The sequence below is a fragment of the Poecilia latipinna genome, unplaced genomic scaffold, assembly GCF_001443285.1.
Source record: "Poecilia latipinna isolate Pla-1442-1.1 unplaced genomic scaffold, P_latipinna-1.0 Scaffold751, whole genome shotgun sequence".
Lineage (NCBI taxonomy): Eukaryota > Metazoa > Chordata > Actinopteri > Cyprinodontiformes > Poeciliidae > Poecilia > Poecilia latipinna.
Window position 1 is genome coordinate 195,179 of NW_015113367.1, and position 23,944 is coordinate 219,122.

The 23,944-nt window shown below is 40.7% G+C and overlaps 1 protein-coding gene and 1 long non-coding RNA gene across 4 annotated transcripts in view; one reads left to right on the plus strand and one right to left on the minus strand.

The window, feature by feature from the left end:
• Window positions 1-13,764, plus strand: part of LOC106955594 (uncharacterized) — an 18,383-nt gene extending 4,619 nt beyond the window's left edge. The window contains exon 2 of the long non-coding RNA XR_001426615.1: window positions 12,761-13,764. This is a non-coding gene — a long non-coding RNA (uncharacterized LOC106955594). The remainder of the gene's footprint in view (window positions 1-12,760) is intronic.
• Window positions 13,765-14,152: 388 nt separating this feature from the next.
• The window catches only part of ankfn1b (ankyrin repeat and fibronectin type III domain containing 1b), a 69,014-nt gene continuing 59,222 nt past the window's right edge, over window positions 14,153-23,944 (minus strand). For all 3 annotated transcript variants that reach the window (XM_015045855.1, XM_015045853.1, XM_015045854.1), the window contains exons 11-21: window positions 23,198-23,297; window positions 22,899-23,031; window positions 22,306-22,425; window positions 22,006-22,221; window positions 20,471-20,637; window positions 19,851-20,001; window positions 19,342-19,510; window positions 18,056-18,222; window positions 16,875-17,082; window positions 15,192-15,874; window positions 14,153-14,586 (exon numbers count right to left, since the gene is read on the minus strand). In XM_015045855.1, coding sequence (XP_014901341.1) covers window positions 14,287-14,586; window positions 15,192-15,874; window positions 16,875-17,082; window positions 18,056-18,222; window positions 19,342-19,510; window positions 19,851-20,001; window positions 20,471-20,637; window positions 22,006-22,221; window positions 22,306-22,425; window positions 22,899-23,031; window positions 23,198-23,297 — 2,414 coding nt within the window. In that variant the 3' untranslated portion in view covers window positions 14,153-14,286. The remainder of the gene's footprint in view (window positions 14,587-15,191; window positions 15,875-16,874; window positions 17,083-18,055; window positions 18,223-19,341; window positions 19,511-19,850; window positions 20,002-20,470; window positions 20,638-22,005; window positions 22,222-22,305; window positions 22,426-22,898; window positions 23,032-23,197; window positions 23,298-23,944) is intronic.

Consider the following 23,944-nt stretch of genomic DNA (forward strand, 5'->3'; position numbering starts at 1 on the left):
CACACACACACACACACACACACACACACACACACACACACACACACACACACACACACACACACACACACATGTTCACCCTGCATCCAGGGGGATTTATTTGACCCCTTATTGCCATCGGTGGGCCTGTGGTGGAGATGAAAGCATGCCTTCCCAGTGTGGCCCCAGTTTCTATAGCTATGGACACAGACTCACACTGGTCGGACACAATGGAGAGGCCCTGCCACTCGCCCCTGCCAGAGCCCTCCGCTTACCCCGTCCCATCCGTCACCGCAATCATATTTTCAAAACAATAACACAGCCGCGGGGGGCGGGTGTGATTGAAGTGTGCGCGCGTTTGATCTGCTGGTATGGGAGTGTGTGCACTTATTGTGTGGGTGTACGCTTGTACGTCATTATTTTTAGGCACGCGTTTGTTTCAGCCAAGTGAGAAGCGGCTCGCTTGACTTGTGCCCGCGGATCCATACGTGCACTTTGGAAGCGACTGGGAGCTTCTGAAAGTGTGTGTGAGTGTGCAGCGAGCCGGGCCTTTGATGGCGCGGCCGGAGCGTGCCTAATGTGGCTGCTTGCTGGGGTGGCGGAGGAATTGGGGGGGGTGGCAGAGCTGAGCCTCCTGCCCTCGTACCGGCTACCCTGCCTGGCCCAAGACTCCCCCTGCAAACTTGAAAGGACCAAAGGAATCCCACACCACCACCCCATGAAGCCCCCAGCACCCCTATGTTTTCAGAAAGCATGACATCATCCTTTGCACAAAGGGAGTTGGAGCTGAGGTTAGTATGTGTGTGTGTGTGTGTGTGTGTTTAGGATACACGTCCATCAGTTCCACCGCTCTGCTGAATAGAAACTCCTGTTTCCTTGTGTTTTTTGGAAGCCTCCTTGGCACCAAACGGTCCTGTCTGTGGTTCTGAAGTATCTGACTCTGACAAACACCAGTGTGATGTTGCGTTTTTGTTTTAGGATGCTAGTTATGCTAATGACTAATGTGGATTGGGCCCTAAATGTCTGTAGCGAACAAATTACTTCCAGCCTCCAGGATGCTGATCTTAGTGCTGAATGCTAATGAAGACTCTGGCTTTAGTTCTTCGCAAGGTGAACATTTGGAGACGATTTTAAATTGTTGGTGACAATTGTTTTCAATTGGATACATGTAAGGCACATGTGTCAAACTCAAGACCCAGGGGCCAGATCCGGTCTGACACAGCGTTTTTTGTGGCCCTCTAGACACATAAAAAGAACATTCAAGAAATCAGTTTTTTGCAATTCTGCGTTTGTGGAAATTCATGCAAAATCAAGAGGTCTTTGCATTTTTTTGGTACTATTGAATAATTGTGAATTTATCGCAAATTTCCTACAAAAAAATAATCTAACACATTGGCTTTAGGTGATTCTAATTCCCACCTGTAGGTGGCAGTACTCCTTACTTGCCTGATTTTATTTTTTGTTACTTATATGAATTATTGTCATTTTAGTTTTTAAAATACCAAAATTTCCATTTAACTTTATATTTTGGTCCATCCGATGATGTAATTTTTAAATATTAAACAATTGATAATTTGATCAGTTACTCAGTGATTGAATAGACATTTTACCAAATACTCTAAAGTAATTTCTTGTATGGCTACTTTTTACTTTTACTTGAGTAAGAATATGTTGAAGTATTGCTACTCTTACTTGATTACAATTATTGCCTGCTCTGCCACCTCTGAATATAATTTATCTGTTTTGTAACTTGATTACTTTCTGGTGCAAATAACCAAAAAAGCAATCCAGTTACTGGTAGCTTTACAAAAATCAACTCAAATAAGAGTAAAAACATATTTGGTATAAAGTCTACTCACCTGCTGAATACCTGATCAAACTATCGATTATTTAATATTTTAAAACTACATCATCAGATGGACCAAAATATGAAGCTAAGTGGAAAATTTGGTATTTTAAAGATCAAAGTGACAATAATTAATAAAAATAAAATCAGTCAAAAGAACATTTTTCCAAATCAGTTTCTTTCAATGAAATGCTGCAGGTCAGTGTCTGCTGAATTTTTGGTTAAAACTTGTTTTTCATTCACTGGGTAGAAAGTCCAGAAATTTTACTCAAGTAGGAGTAGAGAAACTACAGCATAATATAAATACTCCTAAAAGTAAATTTTCAAAAAGGTTACTCAGGTAAATGTGAGTAGTAGTTACTACCCAACTGTAGTAACTACCTACTGTTTCTAGGTAAGTTGTGGAGATCCAAACAGAGATATGATCCTGTCAGCGCCTCGGTTAAATTTGCTTTTAGATGACAATGAGCCCTGCAGAGGGCAAAGAGAGAATCAAAGGCACTAGAGGGGCTGATGTCACGGCCACTGACTCGTAACTGCCACTCCCAACACACAGACACACACTCCCACACACGCACTCCCGCGTTAACAACCACTTAGGTTAAGATACACCAGTATCCACAAACGTAAACTAATCTCTGGTGTAGCCTTCACATTCTGCGTCCGCAGAGGTGAGCACCGTCGCCCTCCGCTGTGTAACGGGCTGTCCGTTTGCCAACTGTTCTTTTGAGGGGGCCAGCGCGTCGGGCGTCAGGGCTGGGATTTGGGAGGGAGGGCCGGTGCCGCTGGATCAGACAGATGGAGGGGGGTCCGGCTCCATTCATTTAGCTCCATGAGAACAACAGAGCTCCACTTCAAACAACAAGAACGCAACCTGCTGGCCCCGACGTCTGCGAACAAACATGCAGGCACGCACATGTGCTTTTATTAGAATGTTCTCATTTGGGCTACGTTCACTCTGCAGCCTGAAGTGACCCAATTCCCAAATGCGTTCAGTCTGATCCTTTCATGACAGTCTGAACAACACAGATCGGAGTTTTTTTTAAATCTGACCCAGGGCATTTGGATATACGATACATACCCAATCTTTTAAAATGTGACCTGAATCTGAACGGCCAGGTTGCATTCATCCGACCGGAACGTCATCGATACTTGACAAATATCACTATTCTGCTTCCTGATATGCGCCACCAGGAAAACCCGTTACAACATGATGTAACGCACACAAGATCCCATTTTCCTGCTGGAGGGCAAAAAGTTGCTCACTAACAATAACTAGCATTGGTTTTAGCTGTCAAGTTATCAATATAATGCACTAAATCTTAAATGTATGCATGATATATAAAAAAAAATACAACGCTGTACTTTGCTACTAATTGTCAGCACCACAAGGACAGGAAAAGTTTTAATTAAAAAAATTGTGGAGAGGGAAGTAGTACAGTTATGCTAGCTTGACTATGACAACCGTAACATGAAGATGTGCTGCATAATTCTGTGTGTTTTGGTTCGGTTACAAAATAAAAAGAAAGGCGACCTATACACCAACTCTGACAGATCATCAGTAGAGCAGGTGTTTAAATTAGCTAATCAACCATAGCTGTGTTAGCTTAGCCAACAGCCGTAGCTAATCTACCACTTATTAATAATAAACATCAAGCCTAAAAACAAAAAACTGTAATGAGCTGAATGTTCTGTTCTTTGTGTGGGAAATGTTTGAGTGTTTTTGGTGTTGAATCCTGAAACATAAAGTGGCGTTGTTGTCAGTTGCTATGGCAACGAGTCTGCATGTAGTGTCACTGACACAGGGAGCGAGAAGTATGTGGTTTTAAGTCGTTTTTCTGTGTTATTTTTCCCTTTGCTGTCATGCATGGCACTAAATTAATAATAGCTACATCTCCAGGTTTCATTTAGTTAACAGGATCACTCTCCTGCTGCAGCGCGGCTACGGATGGCAGGTAAAAGAATCGTCTTTTCCACCCTCCAGCGTTATGGACATGCACTAGACTTCCAGTTGTAAACAATAACATGCATGGGGTCCATGATGGGGATTCAGTTGTTAATGTTCTGGCTCTGGTCGGACAACAACTTCAAAATCGTAAGATATGCTCCTCCATTAGCTTCCACGTTTACTTCCTCAAACTCTGAGCACTTCTTCTTCTACTACTTTTTTGTGTTGGTTGGTAAAACACTGAGCTTGCTCTCTATGTGTGAAGTTTTGCGCCCTCTACTGCGCCTGTGGGACACTGTCAAGTCGTTTGCAGGAAATCACATACAAGTCGCATGTATTTGGAAGTGGGAATGACGACGCGAAAAAAAATCAGATTTCACCAAAAATTGGTCACTTCAGGCTGCAGTGTGAACATCGCTTTGATTTTGACAACTTTAACCTAAAAGGTGTACAAATAACATAAAGTTAGCACCCGAAGACAAAGATATTCCGTATTTTCTGCACTATAAGTAACACCTCAAACAATTTCCTCAAAATCCGACAGTGCACCTTATAATCCGATGAGCCTTGTATATGGACCAACATTGAGCCACAACAGGTCTAGCAACTACGGTAAGCAGCTGCCGACTTCATTTTCGCCCGTAGAAGAAGAAGAAGCGCGCGGCGCATGCTGGGATAGTTGTCAGAACGCTGGTTTGTTAATGAAGTTTGACTGACCTATCTACCTACCGACCGTCTAGAATCAGGTCGTCTGCAGGTCATTTAGCACCACCTTCTCCACCAACATGCTGTGCTCGAACGGAGAAGGGTGACCATCGTCCGGCCCAGTCGAGGAAGGTTCTCCTCGCCGACCGGAGTCGGACTGTTTTGTTGATATCCCGTTTAGTGGAGCTCCATCTAGTGGATGCATAACGTAACTCCAGCCTCTACTGTAGCATCTATTCTATGCGCCTTATAATGCGGTGTGCCTTATATATGAAAAAAGTTTTAAAATAGGCCATTCATTGAAGGTGCGCCTTATAATGTGGTGCGCCTTATAGTGCGGAAAATACGGTAATCTGCCAAGCTGACATGCATACGCCAGGGAATCCGAACGCAGCACCCTTCCCGTTCCTAAACCTTCTCTCCTCCATGGGACTACCTCCTCCGCTACCACCCAGCCCCAAACCCACACCTCCCGCTCCGAATTCACTGGCACTTCCAGAAAGCTCCGAGGCGCCAGCGGAGTGGGGCTCATCTCTAGGGAACAATAAAGCCTGATCTTCATAAAAACTTCAAAAAGGCCTTGCCAAGTGTTTTATAGGTGCTTTAAAGGTTTATGGGCCCCGGGGAAGGAGAATGAGAGACAGAAATGAGTGATGCCGTAGTGGTAGGCTTTATTTTCTCCCACCCACTGTACACGCATTTACAAAACCCCTCACACACGCGCTGGAGCCGGCACGTAAGCACACATGTACGCTGCTGATAATCCACCGCTAGCTGGGAAGCTGGAATCGGCTGGTGTTGAAATGACAGGTGATGCCCTCATTGCATAAAGTCCAAATTACGTTCATTTTTCATTTAGGTTTTATTATGATAGTGTATCCCTATTATTTGAAACAAGTTAAAGCTGCTGTTTCATGTAAAATAATTTTTTTTTTGCGCTTTAGTCAGCTCCTTCAGACTAGCCAGCAGCAATTAGCAAACACCTGGTGGACCTGTGCATAATTATACAAGCTATGTCTGAGTGAAATGCGAGGACAAACATTGTTAAAGGGTTAATAGAGGAGCCATGTTGCGATGACTTCCAGAAGGCAGAGTTTCAGAAAGAGCAGGAGTTTTTAAAGAGACAAAGGTCCAATTTTAAGGTGCCAAATCAGGAAGTCAAATTTCTTGATACATATAGTATCTTTTTAAACTATAGTTACTTACTGTGCTATAACACTTCACCCTGTGCCTGTAAAATGCATCATCCTGCCCCTTTAATGCTTCAAGACACGAGTGCAGAATGCTTACACTGCAAAAAAAACAACACAAACCTTAACAAGTATTAATGTCTAGTTTCTGGCGCAAATAGCTTATAAGACAAAACTAACTTAGAAGTAACTTTACAGTAAGAAATAGAGGCTTCTTTTAAGTCAGTAATTCCTTAATATTGATGAAAAAAGTTTTAGTTCCTCTGGCAGATTATTTCACTTACAATGTCATTTTTTCCCATGTTTTCATTGATTGTTAGTTTTGGCTTATTTCATGTAAACTAAGATATTTCCACCAGAAACTAAAAAACTACTCTGTAAGATTTGTGTTTTCTGCAGCGCGACATTTCTTACCGAGTTGTTCACAGCAATGGACCAAACTATTGTGTGAGGCATGAGAACGTTTTTCATTTTGACATCCGTGGATCAAAGAAGTGAAATAACTGAACATCATGTTGCTATTGAAAATAACTTAGTTAGATTTTCCATCTCCATATGCAAAAAATGTTTTGTGACAGAGTATTCCAGATGGTGTTTTCTTTCAACAAAATGAAAGGAATCCATGCTCAGACATGAGGGCGCCGACCAATCAGTGAACCGTCCAAGTGCGTGTTTGGATGGTAGTGATTGGTAAATAATGTTGCGTTCCATTGAATTTCAGCGTGTTCTAGTTTCCCAGTTGGAGAAAACCAGGGCACCACCTTTCGATTGGAACACCTACATGGAAAGTCGGATATTTCTCTGAATGCAATATGGCTGCCTCATGTATGATGTATCTTGGCGTCTTGTTCGTGAGGATTGGTAGGATGGAGTTGGGGATCTGTTGTGGTGTCGCCATCTTTTAGAGGTTGTTCTTATATGTTCTCTCTTCTCAAGCCATCTTCCTGGGACAATCCTGACTCACTGTCACTACATGTTTTAGGTTCTCCACCAGTTGCCCGACTGTCTGTTGCGAGTCAGTAATCATGTAATTCCTTGATGTTGATGGACTTTCCAGTTTGTCTTTGGTAATTTCCTTCAAGCCATTGTTCTAATCTGGATTACTGCCCTTTATGAGGGAGATTAAGCTTACTTATCTGGAATAAATACCAAATTCCCTCACATGCATCAATCCAACAGGAGAAGCTGACAGTAATGTTTACCTACCACATCTTAGCTTGGATTTCCTGTCACTGTCTGCAGCACACAACCAAATTTATACACATCCCATCATGTCTGTCGCTAATCTGATCCTCTCTATAAACCAGAGGCTGATATTTTTTAGAGATTACCGGAAGATGGGAGTAAAATTTACTGTTAATCACATGACTGGGATGGTAAAGGATAAAAAGTTAACGGAACCAAAACGGGAGCGAGAACAAAAGCGTTATGATGACAGATGAAATAGGACAGGCGCTGCCATTTTGTAGTTTTCTTTTAAAAACTCAGACTTTAATGGAAGTCAAAAGAACTACAAGGCCCAGAAGCACACAATGTTTCCTGTGTTTGTTGTTTTGATTAAAGCAGTAAATGCCGTGGTAACAGATGAACTATTCCTGTTACCACGTCTTTTCAAATAAAACTGCAGAAGGCAAAGTAGCCTAAAACAGAATGGGGAGGAGATCAAATAAAAGTTAGTGTAAAGGCTAAATGAAGAAGAAAAATGGGAGCGGTACAGGAGAGTCATTTTACGGGAAGTGGGACGGGATAGAAATCTTTTTTTTTTTTTTTCTTTTACTCTGGCCTGGGATTTGGACAGGATTGTTTTCTGCAGCAGTGGGATGGAGTGAAATATCCACTCCTGTGTCATCCTCCATCATAAATCCAATGTTGAACAGAAAACTTTCAAACGGTCGCTTTGATCTTTAAATGTTTCAAGCATTGGAGTCGCAATTGTTTCTCTGTCAGTAAAGCGATGACACTGATATGTTCCAACTGTGGTCATGAGACTGAGACATACATCTTCGAAAAGCAGGAGTGGAGCCTCCTGCATAACCAACAAGAGCGCAGCAAGTCAACAAGACATTTGTCTTTTCCAGTAGCCATTGTACAGCACATGCAGCAGTAAAACCAGAGTTAATTAGTAGTGAGTTACTTTTATTCAACACATTTACTTGAGTAACTTAAAACAACAACAACAACAACAACAACAACAAAACTTTTAGGAGCATTTTTACTACACTGCAGTTTTTACTTGAAAATTTTATTTTGAAGTATCTCAACTCTCACTTGAGTAACATTTCTGGACTTTCTACCCACTGAATGAAAAACAAACCAAAAACTCACCAGACACACACCTGCAGTTTCATAAGTTTTTTTTTATTGAAAAAACTGATTAGGAAAAATGTTCTTTTGCCTGATTTTGTTATTTTTTTGCTACTTATATGAATTATTGTCATTTTAGTCCTTAAAATACCAAAATTTCCACTTTAAATTTTGGTCCATCTGATGATGTAATTTCTAAATATTAAATGATTGATAATTTGTTCACTTATTCAGTACTTGAGTCGACGTTTTACCAAATACTATTTTATTCTTACTTGAGTAATTTTTTGGATGGAAACGTTTTACTTCAGTAAAAATATGTTGAAGTAGTGCTGCTCTTGAGTGTTGTGTTGGAGCTCTGCTTGTGTTGCTAGGTAACGGGGCTGGACTATGGTTGCTAGGTAACGGGGCAGTGGCTGTTGAATTTTGGAATGCTGGTTGTTTTTTTTTTAAGTAGTTTTAGACCCATATGAAATAAATAAATGTCCAAATGTGATATTTTATTTTTTTTGCATATTAACTGCCGTTAACTTCTGCAGGGATCAAACGTAGCACAAGGAGAGGAAGTAGACAAGCACCCAAAAATCTGTCCACTGTGGCGGCGAAGTGATTTTCAGATGGACTGCAGGTTGTATGCTACAAGCTGTTTGCACTCATCCAGTTTCTGCAAGGAATCTTAACAACCTCCGAATCTGACGTCCATGCCAGTGGAAGTGCTCATAAAGGCTGGTATCGGATGGATCCGACTGGTACTGGACCTTAACCTGCGCCTGTTGTTGGACACGGGGATTTGTCGAGTCACGGGACGCGCTGCGTGCCGCTGCGAGGCGCATTCCACATTGAATCTCTGTTTCTGAGCATGAATAGCCACTATTCAAGGCGTTTTTGGAATGTTTTCTTTATGCGTATTCAGATATGTGCCAGAGGTTATATTTAGATCGGGTCCTCCTGGAGTCAGAAGGTTTAAAATTAGGAGGTGTCAGAATTCCAGTACAATTCTTAAGTTACTGTCAATAAATGCTAAAGGGCTGCTCTTAAAGGTGTAGTGACTTGGCAAGCGTTGCTGCCTGGCTTGTGTGTGATAAGATGCTTGAGAAACGTGTGTGGATTTGTCCTGATATAGCTTAAAAGTGTAAATCTTCCAAATGGTACACATGTGCATTTACACATCCATATATCAAGATTCTTGAGTGGCCGCTGTGTGCCAGTGCGTGTGTTTGTGCGTCCTTCTTCACATTAATGTTTGTAGGATCTGTTGACAGGGAAGCATGCAGCATTTTATTTGCTCAAGGGCTGAAAAAACACATGGGGCTAGCAAGGGAGCACTGTGATATGAGCCTGCTGAAAGCAAGCTGGCGAGCCAGAATTCAACCCCAGGATCATGAGTCAACTAAACATATAAACACGCAGCGCATAAACAGGAGCGTGCAACATAAAAACGTATTAATGCAAAAGTAAAAATAGGCGTTCTGCTGCTTGCTGACTTGCAGGACATACAAACGGAGGAGTTTTTATCTTTAGAAGCAGGAGTTCCTCAGTGTTTCTTTGCTGACGAATATTTAATTGTACACTTAAAGCTCTGGAATATTCAGTTATTAGCATAACTGTGAATATTCTTTTGTAAAATGTGTGAAAATGTGTAGATTTGGCATCATTTCAAATCAAACTTTACGTTTCTTGTTGTAGATTACCAAACCATTCTGTATCTACAAACACCAACTGACTGGATCTCGTTGACGACTGGGCACACCTTTAGAGCAATTCCAGTTTCTATTACAGCCACATGGGGGCGATAAAGCCTTTTTTCAGTGGTGGGAACTGCAAACCAAAAATGAAAGCAGCGCTAATTATAAATATTGTATAAAGTGATGTTGATGCACTAAATCCAACCATGTGAAGTGAGGGGAACATGTTTAGGCTCTTAAAAAATCATTAATGGGATTTTTTGCATGTTTTTGTTTTATTAACAAGTGTAACCATGCACTGCAAAACCACAAAATCTTGGCAAGTATTTTTGTTCTAGTTTGTAGTGCACTTTAAGTAATGCAAAACTAACTCACCAGTAAACTTCACATTTTCCCCATGTAATAATCTGCCACTGAAGTAGCACTTTTATATGAATATCAATGAATTATTGACATAAATCAAACTCCTACCTCTTGCTGAAAAGCTACTTATCAGTTACCTTTGTCTTATTTTAAGTGTACTAAGATATTTGCACTGGAAACTAGACAAAAATAAGATTTTCTGTTTTTTCAGTGTTGTATTCCTCTCTAATTTAATTTAGAGGTAGTCGAGTGTGCTAAATGTATTCAAGGCTAGAAAAATGCTAATATGCTAGCAAAATATCAGAACCGCTCTTAGCATGTTAGCATAAGTGTGACCCAACTGTGTTTGCTTGTAGAATAATAAATTACCTGAAGACCAAAGTGAATTTTTAAAAGCAAACCCTTTTTCTTTCTGCTTCCTTTGGTCCATAAGTGACAAATAGTTGTTTTCCTTCTTTTCACAATCCGACACGTTTGTTTTTATCCAAACATGCGTCGGTCTGAGTGCTTCATCCAAAGCATGAACACTCAGAATAAGGTTGAGTCTGCAACTGATGAAGGCAGTGCTAAAGAGAGATGTACAATAGTTTGAAAAGCAGTAAATGTTTCCATCGCTGTTCATCGTTGGTGACCGACTTACAGCCTAAACGAGCGTGGGATTCATCCTGCAGCTGCTCGCCATCCCGCTTTCATCGACGGGGTGGCAAACGGCGCTGAGGTCACCGCCAGACAGCCGGCTATATGTCACTCTGATCATTATCAGATGAATTAATGGAACATGTGAAAGCATAGATAAAAATATAATGTGCACCCAGTTAAAGTTTAAGCAGCAAGGACAGCGAGCTACGGCTAATTTACGCTCCTAACAGGAAGAGCTCAGAGGTAACAACCCAGAAAGTTCCTACTCTCCCGTACAGCAGATCTGTTAAAAGAACTAAACAAACGACGGCTTTTATTTTGTAATATTCATTTATTGTTCAATAAAAATAAATTTTAAAAAAGTGACGTGATGTCTCCTTCATGACTTTGCCTGATGGATCCACCAACAGTTCCTTGTAAACACAGGGCTGTATTTTTACCACACCAGAAAGGGAATTCAAAACCTTCTTTTCCCTCATTTCAGAGCCCGTAATGTCACTGACCTTTGACATCTCCAGTGGTCACAGCCTCCCCCCTCCCATCCATCTCTGGTTAGCTTCACATTGAGGGCAGATACAGTACATTCATCCCCTGATCTCCTTGGTTCAGTTTGTGGCCGAGTCATTTGTCTTTGCAGATGGCCGTCGTAAAAAAAAGAAAAAAAAGAAAACACGAGTAAAGAGGACATCTAGGCGCTAACATGAGAGCTGGAGCCATCAGTAAAACCAGTTACGACGCATCAGAACATCTTTATACGGCAGTTTACATGTAAAACAGGCTGTAAATGTGTAAGAAAGGTCAGCTCTGTAAACAGTGAGGACGCGTCTGTTAGCGCCCCGCTAGCAGGTTCAACATGCTACAGTAACCGAGTCAGTAAACTCAATAAACTCGATGCTACATTGTACTCGCTTTTATTTACAGCAATAAATGCTGCTGAGCCTGCAGGCGACATTTTGGAGCAGAAAATCATTTCATCTGGTGCAAAAATAGTCAAAGAACCTGAAATAATGAAATGGGAAATGTTACATAATCCAGTAATATTTTAAAAAGGGAATGTTTGGTTGGTAAGAAGCTTCACTTTTGTGCAGGAAGATCTGTTAGAGTAGCCAGAACTGTAAACAAATATTTATACCTCACTGTGGTTTCTGGAACATAAAAACTCAACAAAAGTCATTTAAATTAAATTTAAAATGCATCTGAAAAGGTAACAGTTTCATTTTAGTAGATACTTTTATTTACTTCCCATTTTTTTCTCTTTCCATCGTGATCACAGGGCTAACAAGCTTTTTTTTTTGCTCTTTTTTTAAGCATTAAACATGGAATAAATTATGTACCAGGTAGATATTTACATCTTTTTCCATCTTCCTCGTTTTCTGTGGGTGGAGTTTTGCTTCTAATTAAACTTTTTTTTTCTCAGTTTAATCTGTTTTAACGGTTTCTCGTTATCAGTTTTGTTACAGTTATCTGATATATATGAACATCTTAATCAGGGATGCAGCGATGCAGAAAAATTGGGCCGATATCCGATATTAATATTTCTGTTATGAGCAATAACCGATATTTACCAATGTTATGTGTATTTTACTACCATTTCAACACCTTTAGGAGAAAAAAACCAACCAGAAACAGATAAAAAAAATAAATATTGGTTGTATCGGCCCAGTGTTATTTATCAGATTTACCGATATATTAAATAATGTCTGGTATCGGATGTTGATGCTGACATTTTGGTGCGTCCCTAATCTCAATATGCGCTGCATACCCACTTTTTGCGCCACTGTGTAGCACCAATAATTTGTTCCATTGTCAGTGTTTTAGACAGGAAGTTTTTGGTGGCGCACCGCCTCCAAACCTGCATGTTTGATGTGTAAAATCTTTAGTTTCTGGGGAAATAACTTCTAAATATCATGATGTTTTAAGAGCTTTGTGACATTTTTCAGATTGGAGACACCAGAACAGATTAGCCGCTAGTTTTAGCATTCTGTACCATCTAATCTGAATTTATGCTAAATGAATATCTGTTTGGGTCTGAGTGACGACAATGTGTAAGAACGCTTATAAAGCTAAAACAAACAACATTTACTGTGCATGTGTTTTTCAGACAGGCCAGTGGATTTCTACAACAGTCACCAGAGCCTCACCTCGCAGGTGAGAACCTGTTGTTTGCCTTAACTCTTCTTCTGTGACGTGCTTTTAAATGCTTGCTTTGAAACTGTGTTTCTGTTTATCTGCAGAAACACAGGACCTCCTGAAGCCTTAGAAACATTCCTGATGCCTGTGGAGAAGAGCTCAGCGTGAAGCGCAACAGAACCAGAGACGTGGCTGCCGAGTTATGAAGAAGTCCTTCAAATCAAAGCAGGTGTGAAACATCCAACTGATGCAGGATCAGGATGAAACTTACAGCTGCTCCATGAAAGGTCAAAGGCCAGAATGGCAGCTAATGAATGTTTGCATCATGTCTATTTCAATTTAAACCAACACAATGGAGAGTATTGCTTCTTTTTCCCTGTTTGGAAAATTAGCTGGTTTAATAGGATCTATTTTAGCTGAACTAGAGTCGACTTTAGCCAAGACAGCACCACCGAATTTTGTGCTAATGTTCATTATTTCCTGCTTGGCTGCTAAATACCAGGCAAGGGAGAAACCAAGAGCGGCTCTGAGCGGCTTACAGGTCGAATGCTTCCTCATGTTTTACTTCTGAACATGTTTCAACAACGTGTAGCATCTCTGGAGACCGAAGCCTGAAGCTCTGAGAGTCGTAACATAAAGAGCTCATGGGAGAAGCCCTTTCTGTTTGGCTGTGACGATGCAATGGCAGCAGCTTAGGGCCACTGTATGGGAAAAAGAACATTTCTGCCAAAAAACTGACGTTTTGAGATCACAGAGATTTTCTAGAGAAAACCGGAGATTTCTAAGCTTGAAAAGTTGAAAATTTGCTGAAAAAAATCTGAATGTTTTTGGGTTAACCTAAAATTTTCTAGACCAAATCTTCAGGGCTTGAAAAGTATAAAAACAAAAATCTCAAGAAAATACAATCAGAAAATTGGAGATCGATCTCAGAAATTTCCCAGAAAAAGAAAAGAAATTTCAGAGCTCCAAAAAAAAAAACCTCAAAACAATTTGAAATTAAAACCTCTGATTCTGAATTTCAAAAATCTTGAAGTTTTTTTAAGCAAATTTTCAACATTTCTGAGTCTTATGGTGGAAATGTACTCCTCCTTTTTCTACCATGTCCCGAGCACGCCGTCGCAGTATGACGATGATGACGATGATGATGAGGATGATGAAGACTGTGTCATTTTGGAAAGGCGCGCAGCCCAAAGTGCTGGTTCCAGCCGTGCCAAACATCAGACTGTGATATTTGCTCAGTGTCACAATCTTCTGCTCAACGATTTCTGACAGCATGAAGAAAAAAAGATTTTTCTTTGTTTCATGTCGAGCGTTCATTTGGCGTCCATATGAGGGTCTGACGTTCGTAGAAAAAAAGCTCTTCTGTTTGGGAGAACACATTTCATAGAAACAGATTCTCAGAAAAAATAAAAACACTCAGAATGTTACAGTTTGCAGTCGAAGCAACAAAACGGCCGAATTCACGGATTTAAACAGGTTTAAAAACCCGAAGGCGCGTCACACCATGGTGGCCCGGCTGTGTTTGAGCGCCAGAGGAGAGTAGTCCTTGATGCGAACGCACAGTTTGCCCCGCAGCCAGGGGTTCTGCAGCTCCAGGGGGCAGAAGTCGTCCTGCAGCCACTTCTCCCTGTTGTCCACCACCAGCACCAGGCCGAAGTGCTTCACCTGCTCCGGGCCGTAGCACACACACTGCTGCTGCTCCTCGCCGCCGCCCAGCAGGCGCCGAGACACCGCGTTCATCTCCTGCACCACCAGCTGGACCATTTCCCGGGCCGTCGTGGCCGAAGTTACACAAAGCTGCAACACAAGGAGAGGAGGAGGAGGAAGAGGCTTAGCTTCAGACAGACACAAACAGCAACTAAAAACAGACGAAAATTAAACAGAAACTCAGAGAAATTAGTTAAAAAACCCACAAAGTGCTACGGGACAAACTAAGAGAAAAAAGGAGAATAAAGTCGTGAGATAAAAAAGTCAAAATCATACGAGAATCAGGTCATGCAACAAAAAAAATCATAAGTATAAAGTTGTAATATTACGAGATAAAAGCTGCAATATGAGAAAAAAGTCATAATAATTAAAGAATAAAGTTGTAGTATTATAAAAATTATAAAAAAGTTATGAAAAAAAAGTTTAATAATATGAGAATGAACCACAGGAGCTGAAAATGTTACAAATATGGCAACTTTGGTCTAATGATAATAATAGATTTTATTCATAATGTCCTTTATATCTTTAGATCTCAAAGGCAAGAAATAAAATCAAAACAAGCAACAAAATATGTAAAGAAATAAAAGAGATCAAAACCAATATCTAAGAAAATGAACCAACAATTTTGCTAAAAATAAACAGTGGGTGGATTGTTGTCACATCCGTAGGGAAACAGGCTGGCGGTGCCGCGGTACCTTGACGCTGGTCTCGTTGGGCAGCCCGGTTCGGTACTGAGGGTAGACTCTGAGCGTGGCGTGGCAGCCCTTCCTGAACACGGCCGGCGACGGCGAGTTGAGTCTCTGCGTGCCGCTGTCCTCCGATAACGTCCGAGCCGGCGGACGCTGAGGCGCGCAGCGCTCGGCGGAGCAGCAGCGGTCCACCGACGACGGCCGGTGCCAGCGGCTCTGCGGCGAGGCGCAGGGGGAGGAGCGGTGGGGCTGCGGCTGGGCCGACGTGCTGGACGGGAACTCCAGGCTGCTGGTCCTCACGCAGAAGGCCTGCCGCTTCTCTGTGATGTGCAGCAGTTCGATTTGCCTGCTGGGGAGGATGAAGTCGCTGTCGAACAGCTCCGGCGGGCCCCTCCGCTTCTCCCGCCCGCCGCCGCCGTCCCGCCCCAGCTGAGGCTCTGAGGCCTGGAGGACGTCCGGCGTGGAGTCCCTCAGGGGGCTGCGCCCGCCGCCGGGGCAGCTCAGCCCCCCCGAGCCGCCGCCGTCGCTGCGCAGGAAGCCGCGCGGCTCCAGGGGCGCCGAGGAGGACAGGGGGGACGGGGGCAGCAGGTCCAGCTCACGCGGGCTCTGCGCCCGGCTGGAGTCGTAGTCGCTGTCGGTGGTGAGGAAGACTTCAGAGGAACCCTCTTCATCTGACAGACCGGGATAATCTGAGGGAGGCAATAAAACAGTAAACCTACAGAGCCTCGGAAAATTATTCAATTCATGATACATTAAAATGAGATCAATATTTTCATCAGAATTTATCGATTTTCTCTTTCTACCAAAAACTGGATGATAAAAATGCTCAGTCTGGTAAATTGGTCTCAACTAGCCTCATTTTTGTTTATTTTGAATTTAAAGTGTATTAATCTCTGAGAATATGCTCTCGCATTATCATGATATTTTTACCGTTACATTACTTGAAAATGGTCTTAAAATAACGATATTATTGTTTATCACAATAACTTCCAGGACAATTTATCATCCAGAAACATTTAACGTGACAGAAATAACATTTTGTCAGATCACAACTACTGATGCTCCGATCCACTATTTTCACTCCCGATACCGATATCTGATGTATCGGTTGATACTGATCCGATACGTAAAAACGGCTGAACTGACTTAAAGCGATTCTTTTTCTGAAACAGATGTACTGAATTACATATTAATTTGAAAACTCACATTCAACAGCACATTTTAAAATACCAACAGCTGCATAAATTACGCAAAAACAGCTTTCAGTGAAACTAGGAGCAGAACAGCCGACGTAAAATAATTTCAGGAAGTGCAGTGAGAATGTCTAAATATAAAGCAAAATGAATAATAAGAGCACAAAGCATAGAACTAGACTGAATAGATTTGCCCTTATGGATCAGGCCGATACCAATTGGATCGGTGCAACTTCACTGGGATTTAGTGATAAAGATTAAGTAGTGGATTTTTTTTTAATAAATACAATTCTGAAAAGTGTGGCATGCATTTATCTTTAGCTTTACTTTACAGTCGCAGGACTTCTGCGATACGTTCGCTGCGGCTTTATTCTCATAATGAAAAACGGCTCTAATGCTTTAAAACTCTGCCAAAATGTCGTAAAAACACATTTCTGGACAGGACGAATGTTTCTGCGAGGCGCTGCAGTGCAGACCGTCTGCAGGTGCTGCTGACCTGAGTGTTTGCGGCAGGGTTCTGGTGAGGGCATGGGGGACGGCATGAAGTCCGGCTGGGACGAGGTGGAGGCCGGTTTGTCCGGCAGAACCTCCTTGGAGAAGTCTATGATCCAGCTGATGGAGATTCCTCCTGTGGGCTGCTTGTAGCGGGCGTACTGCAGGGCGTCCATGATCCAGCGGGCGTCCCGCCACATCTCCTCCATCTGCTGCAGAAACCAATTCAGCTCATCATGAATATCAAAGCATATTAGGTTCTCTGTAGATTGACTAGGGGGGAAAGGAATGCAGAAAACTCAAGTTTTAAGAATTTTATCGAAAAATTTTGAATTTTCTGAGCGTGAAGTTAGTTTTCCCAGAAAAAAGTCAGAAATTTTGAGATTAATCAGAAATGTATTGAAAATTGTCTTGGTAAACCTCAATTAGTGTTAAAAAAAACTGTAACTGTAAATTTAAAAAAGTACAATTCCCCCAAAAACTAAAAGTTTCAGAATAATCTAAGAAAATTCCTAGAAAAACAGGAACGTTTGAGTTTGAAAAGTTAAAAATTCTCTGGAAAGAAACTCAGACGTTTTGAGATTAATCTGGAATTTGTTGAAAATTGTTGCAATAAATGTCGATTAACAAAAAAATTACTGAAATATTTTTTTTACTTTTTTCTCCATCAAAAAAAAAAATCTGAGCTTGAAAAGTAAATTTTTTATCAATATTCTACAAATAGTTTTGCATTTTTTAAACTGTTTTCTCACTTTTTGTGCTTTTTTCCCACGAGAGAATAAAAAATATCAGTAAATTCAGAAATATGACTAAACAAAATGTAACATTACAACAGAAATGTAGTAATTTCTTAGAAAAACAAGGACATTTCTGAGTTTGAAAAGTTTGTCAGAAGTTTGAGATTAAGAAATGTTCTAGAAAAAAATTGGAAATTCCTGAGTTGCCAAAGTCTAAAATTGTCACAATAAATTTCAATTAATGTTATAAAAACTGATTAAAATATAGTTTTTTTTTGTTTTTGTTTGTTTTTTACATTGTTTTCTCGTTTTTTTCCACCAGAGCATCGAAAAATATCAGTAAATTCAAGAATCAGATTAAATAAAGTCAGTCAGCTCCACGGCGTCTTCATGTCTCTGAAGCTTTCGGCTGCATCTGTGCGGATCTCCCTGGTGGTGCAGCTGATACCTGCATCTGCTCCTGGACCTGCTGGTGCTTCTTCTTGGCGGCCAGCAGCTCGGCCTCGGAGAACGCTTCCCGCAGAGCCTGCTGCGACATGAGCGACTCCAGCTCCAGCAGCGCCGACACTCTGCAGTACTGGCCGATGAAACCGGGGCAGTACGCGTTAAAGTGGACTGCAGGGAGGCAGAAACACAGGACAGCGTGTTGGACAAGCAAAAAAAGGAAGAGGAGTTTTCACTCAAAGATTTTGAGATTAATCTAAGAAATGTTTGAGAAAAAACCTGGAAATTTCTGAGTTTAAAAAGTCGAAAATGTGCTAAAAAAACTCAGAACTGTTTATATTAGACATGTTCGACTAAAAACCTTGAAGTTTGAGTTTCAAAAGTAAAACTTTTGGATTCAGGAAATTCCAAGTTTTTTCTAGAAAATTTCTAAACTTTGAAATAAAAATAAAATTGCTACAAAAAACTAAGAAATGTTTAGATTAATCTCAGGAATATTCTAGTAAAAAAATTTTAGTTTTAAAAGGTCATATTTTTGACTCAGAAATGTTCACAGTTTTTCTAGAAAGTTTTAAGTTTGAAAAGTCAAAAATTGATAGTAGAAACTTTCATGTAAAAACATGAAAAATTCTGAGTTGTAACAGAAAAAACAGAAATCTGTTTTTTCTGGAAACCTTCTGAGCTTTGAAAGTCAAACATTTCCCAGTAAGAACTCAGAAATCTTGAGATTAAACTCAGAAGTTTTATAGAAAAAACGGATAAAATTAAAAAATAAAAGAAAAATAACTCATGAAATGTTCATGTTTTTCCAAAAAAGTTTGAGTTTGAAAAGTTTAACATTTTCTAGAAAAAACTCAAATATTTACAGTAATCCCAGAAATTTACTAGAAAACCACAACATATTTAACTTAAAACATCAAAAATCTGCAAAAAGAAAACTCAAGTTTTGAGATCAATCTCAAATTTTTGTATTTGGAAATGTCCATATTTTTCTAGAAAATTTTAGTTTTTTCTAGCAAATTTTTAACTCAGAATTTTCCAGGTTTTTCTAGAACATTTGTGAAGTTAGTCTCAAAATTACGGAGTTTTTTTCTAGCCATTTTTTTACTTTCAGAGCCTGAAAATCTTTGTAATTTTTCTAGAATTTTTTTTTGGCAGAAATATTTTCCTCTCCGTTTTCCTGTTTGTTGGCTCCAATCCTCTGTGGTAGAAACGCGGCTCTGTTCCAGGCGTTGGTTTCTCCTGATAAGGTCTGTGATAAAGACCGAAGCCGACTCCTGATCCACTGACCGAGTTCGAAGATCTGCAGCGGCAGCGTGAGGAGTCCGGAGCGAGGGGAGTACGGCTGGTTCTGACCCGGAGCCGTGCACACTTCATCTGACGGCGGCAGCAGCAGCAGGAACGACACCTTTTCTCCAAACTCCAGCACTTCCTGACTGTAGATCCGGAAATCCTGAGCCTGGAAAAACACAGAGGATTCAGCAAAAATGCTGGAGGATTTTTACATCATTGTTCTCCCTTAAAAAAAAAAAATCTTTATATTTTACAGCGTAGACTTCACTTATCAATGATACGCAGAAAGTTTTTAAAGTTTTAAAAACTGCAGAGCAACTGATTCAAACAAAAACTGCATGAAACTTTGGCTGCTGGGAAGAAAGTAGCTGCGTTAAAGTGAAGTCCTGAGCAAAACCTCTCCACCACCTTTAAGATGCTGCAGCGGTGAAAGTGCAGCAACAAAGCTGAGTGATTTTATGGGACCGGTTCTGGTTCTGCTGCCTGACCGTGGCCTCTGGACTCACCTGGTTTCCAGGGATGTTGATGTGCGCCATCAGGTCCTTGACGGCGCCGCGCAGGTCGTGTAAGAAGCGATGCGGCGCGCTCTGAACGTCCTGGTCCATTTCCAGAGCTTCATCCAGAGAGCTGAGAGCCTGCAGCCACTGCCACTCCTCTCTGAGGAACAGCAAACTGAGAGTTGGTACAGCTGCTGTCCATGTTACACTAATACATGTTTCAGGGATCAAGAAGGTTTGGCAGGAATAGTTAGGAGTGCATGCTTAAGACCGGATGAGAAAAAAATCAGTTTCTGGGAAAAAGTCAGAATTTTGAAAAAAAAAAAAAAACAATTCTGAGAAAAGTCAAAATTCAAAGAAAAAAGTTCAAATTTTGAGAAAAAAAATCTGAAATTAATGTCAGAATTCTGAAAAATATCAGAACTGAAATTCTGAGAAAAGTTCAAATTTAAAAAAAAAATAAAATCTGAGATTAAAATAAGGATAATTTTTTTAACAATCATTCTAAAATGGTAAATTTTATGAAATTCAAATAAGCAGATATTTAAGTGTAAAAATGTTCCCACACTGATTAAAGGAAGAAGTGTGCAGCGTTAGTTTTTACAGTGTAGGCTTGGAGCTCCTCCCACCTGGACACGTTGCTGTTGTCCCGTATCTTGGTGTGACAGAGAACGTTGGGCAGTTTCTGCGGCACCAGCACCCTGATCTGCTCCACCGACGTGCAGAGCTTCAGGTAGCCCAGGTACAAACCTGGAGACAGGAGCTTCCTGCTGCGCCTGTGATAGGCCAGCTTCTCCTGGGAAAGCAGAGAGCATGCTGGGAAACATTCCTGCAGACTCCACCAGAAAACACTCGTTTCCATGCATCTCAGCCTTAAATCAGGCCTGAAAATAACCCTGTTTTTCATTGTGCAATTTGTTCATAACGCGCCACAAGACAAATACTTTAGTGAGCTGTGGTTTCACCAGAAGAATCTGCACCATTGTTTCAGAACCACAAGAACAGAACCAGCGCTCACTGGAGACGAAAACAGCATTGCAACAATGCTATCGGGTTTACCCAGCTACGGGTGGAAATCAGCTTGTGGTTCCCTTCAACGCTGCGACTTCAGCGAACAAAACATCAGTTATATAACATTCAGTAACAACAGTTAGGTAATAATTACAAAATCCCAAATTTATGACTTCTTCTGCCTAAAAAACCAGTAAAATACCGAGCGCTCGCCGTGGATCCATTCATTTCAGTCTGGTCAACTGGTGTTTGTTTAAATGGGTGACAGTGATTGGAGGGACTTGTAATTGGACGCACTTTTCAGTTTACAGATCTATTACTGCGGCCTCGTGTTTTCTACGTTTCTCTGAATGAGACGTTTCAAAATATGACAGAAATTTCTGAAACAATCAATCATATTAATCGATTATTATTGAAATTAGCAATTTTTTAATTGTTAACTAGAGTTAAAAAAAAGCCACTTGGTGAAAAGAAAAAACATGTAGAGCAGCAACAGCAAAAAACTGTACAAAAAATAGATACTTTATTTAAGATTAAAAACTTTGGTCTGTAAATAAGTTTTAGCCGAAAGTTCTGAAGTGTTAAAGCTTTAGCTCCAAACGCTTTGTTACGTAATTATATTTAACCAATACAATGTTTATTTTCTTAATTAAAAAAGGTACTGAGTTATTTATGTATTTGCGTATTTTAATGTATATCTAATATTGTATATAAAATGATATTTCATCTGATTAATTGCCAGAATAATTGATAGATTAATCGATTACTGAAGTAATCATTAGTTGCAGCCCTAAACTGCGAAACACAAAATTTGACCAAATATTTTTGCATCTGGTACAGAAATCTCAGTACACTTGAAATAAGACAAAACAAACTAAGTGGTTAAATGAATAACATGTAGAGTGGACCAATTTTTAAAATCTGATTAATTGATTAATCGTCAGAATAATCATTAGTTGCAGCCCTAGAAATTTCAGAGAGAACATTTTGTAACCTTTAATTTTACCAAATTTCTGGTCAGGCAAAAAATCAGGAATGAGGCTTTCTCCTAAAAACCCTCCATCCCATTCCTTACTGCTGAGGAAACTGAGAAACGAGCGTCATCCAGCGGCTGAGCTGACTTCCGATCGGCCTTTCCTGCTGTGTGACTCACGTGGAGCGTGATGAGGAGCGTGTCCAAAGCGGTGGGCTCCTCGGGGGAGGAGATGGACTTGCGCTGCAGCTGGAGCTTACAAAGCTGCGTCCAGCGCACCCCGTCCAGGTTGGGGCAGGCGTTCATGTCCTTCAGCAGGACCAGCAGCGCGTTGCCATGTTTGTCTTTGATGGGCTCAAAATACACCTGGCCAAGGTCCTGCGTTCCCAACATTCCCTGAAAAAGCGCCAAAGAGTTAGCAGAAAGAGGGAGATGTCGGGTGATGGTTCTGAATATTTGCCTGTAGAACCGCCATGCTACCTGCAGCTGGGAGACGGCCTGCAGCATCTTCAGACGGGTCTGCAGGGTGCATGAACAGGAGGACTGAGAGGGACTGAGACACTGCTGGAGCCAGGATATCTCCTCCCATAAGTACGACACCTGCAGCAGAGTTAGCAGTTAAAGTTCAACAAGAACTACACACAGTTTCCAGACTTTGGCTGTTTTGCCACTGATCGACTAATGCATCATCTTTCTTTTGGTCATCTGATGCAGTGTTTCCCAACACACTGTCCTGCATGTCTTAGATGTTTCCCTGATTCAGATGATGCTTTGGAAACACCGGCTAGTAGCATGTCAAGTAGCATTGGGCCTTGGTATTTCGAATATTAGATGTACTCTATGAAAAATTCTGAAAGGGTGAATTTTCTGAAACTAATTTGGAGTTACGTTCCACAGAAACACCATGGGATTCATAAACCCCAGGAAGTTCATCCCTTCAGCTCTGACCTGTAAACCATGCAGGCGTAAAAAGACGTCTAACCTAATCTGGAACTGGACATAAAGTCTAACGGACAACCTGAAACAAAACCTTTGGAAACTCCTGAGACTCAGGACAGCTTCTTGTTTCCTACCTTGGTAAACCAAAGGAAGTCCTGCATGAGGCTGCTGGAGTATGAATCTTCTATCTCCACCACAGGAATCTGGTCCTCTGGAGTCACCAGCACATTGTCGTCTCTGTAGAATATGGAGGTCAGGTACAGACCTCTGGAGAGGAACGCAGCAAGAACAGAAACTGGAGTTTAACAACTAAAATTAGTGCAAATATTGAAAAATAAAAGTTAGCTGCTGGAAAATAATGATACATCTTAGAGTTACAGACTAAATAGTTAAAAGATGAACGTCTAATGCTTCTTATTGAACGCTAGCTTACCTTTTCAGGCTTTTTACGAATTTGCTGGTGGGTTGGAAGAGATGCCGGAGGCTTTTGGATACAGAGTGCTTCCTGCCTTGTGTTGGAGCTTTGCAATGCTCTGTGGGAAAAGATCGACTGAGTCTTGAACACATAAGACGTTTCCCCATTAAACAAAAATATGTCTATTTGAACTCATTATTAATGTTGGTTTGTAGTTTTATTGGTTTTAGAGAGAAAAATGAATTATGATTCTGGCTTTTCACCAATTCATGAGCTGTTAAATCATATTTGATCACATCAGCCTGTCCTGTGACTGCAGGCGGAAATCTGCATTTTGACCATCTGGTACCAAGCATCTCCTTTAAATGGTTAAAGAAAAGTTGTACATTGTTTCTGTGTAGATAAAGAAAAAGTATAATAGTGCATAAAAATAGAAAGTTTCAGAGAATACGACCAAATGTCAAAAGGTTTTACAAAGCAATATTAAAGCTGAGCAGACGTACTCAGTACAGGAGTAGTGATACTTCAACATATTTTTACCCAAGTAAAAGTAAAAAGTTGCTCAAGAAATTAGTTCAGAGTAAAAAGGTATTTGGTAAAAAGCAGATCAAATTATCAATCATTTTATTATGTTAAAGTTACATCAGACGGACCAAAATATAAAACTAAATGGAAATTTTGGTATTTTAAAGACCAAAACAACTATAATATAATACAATATAATACAATATAATATAATATAATATAATATAATATAATATAATA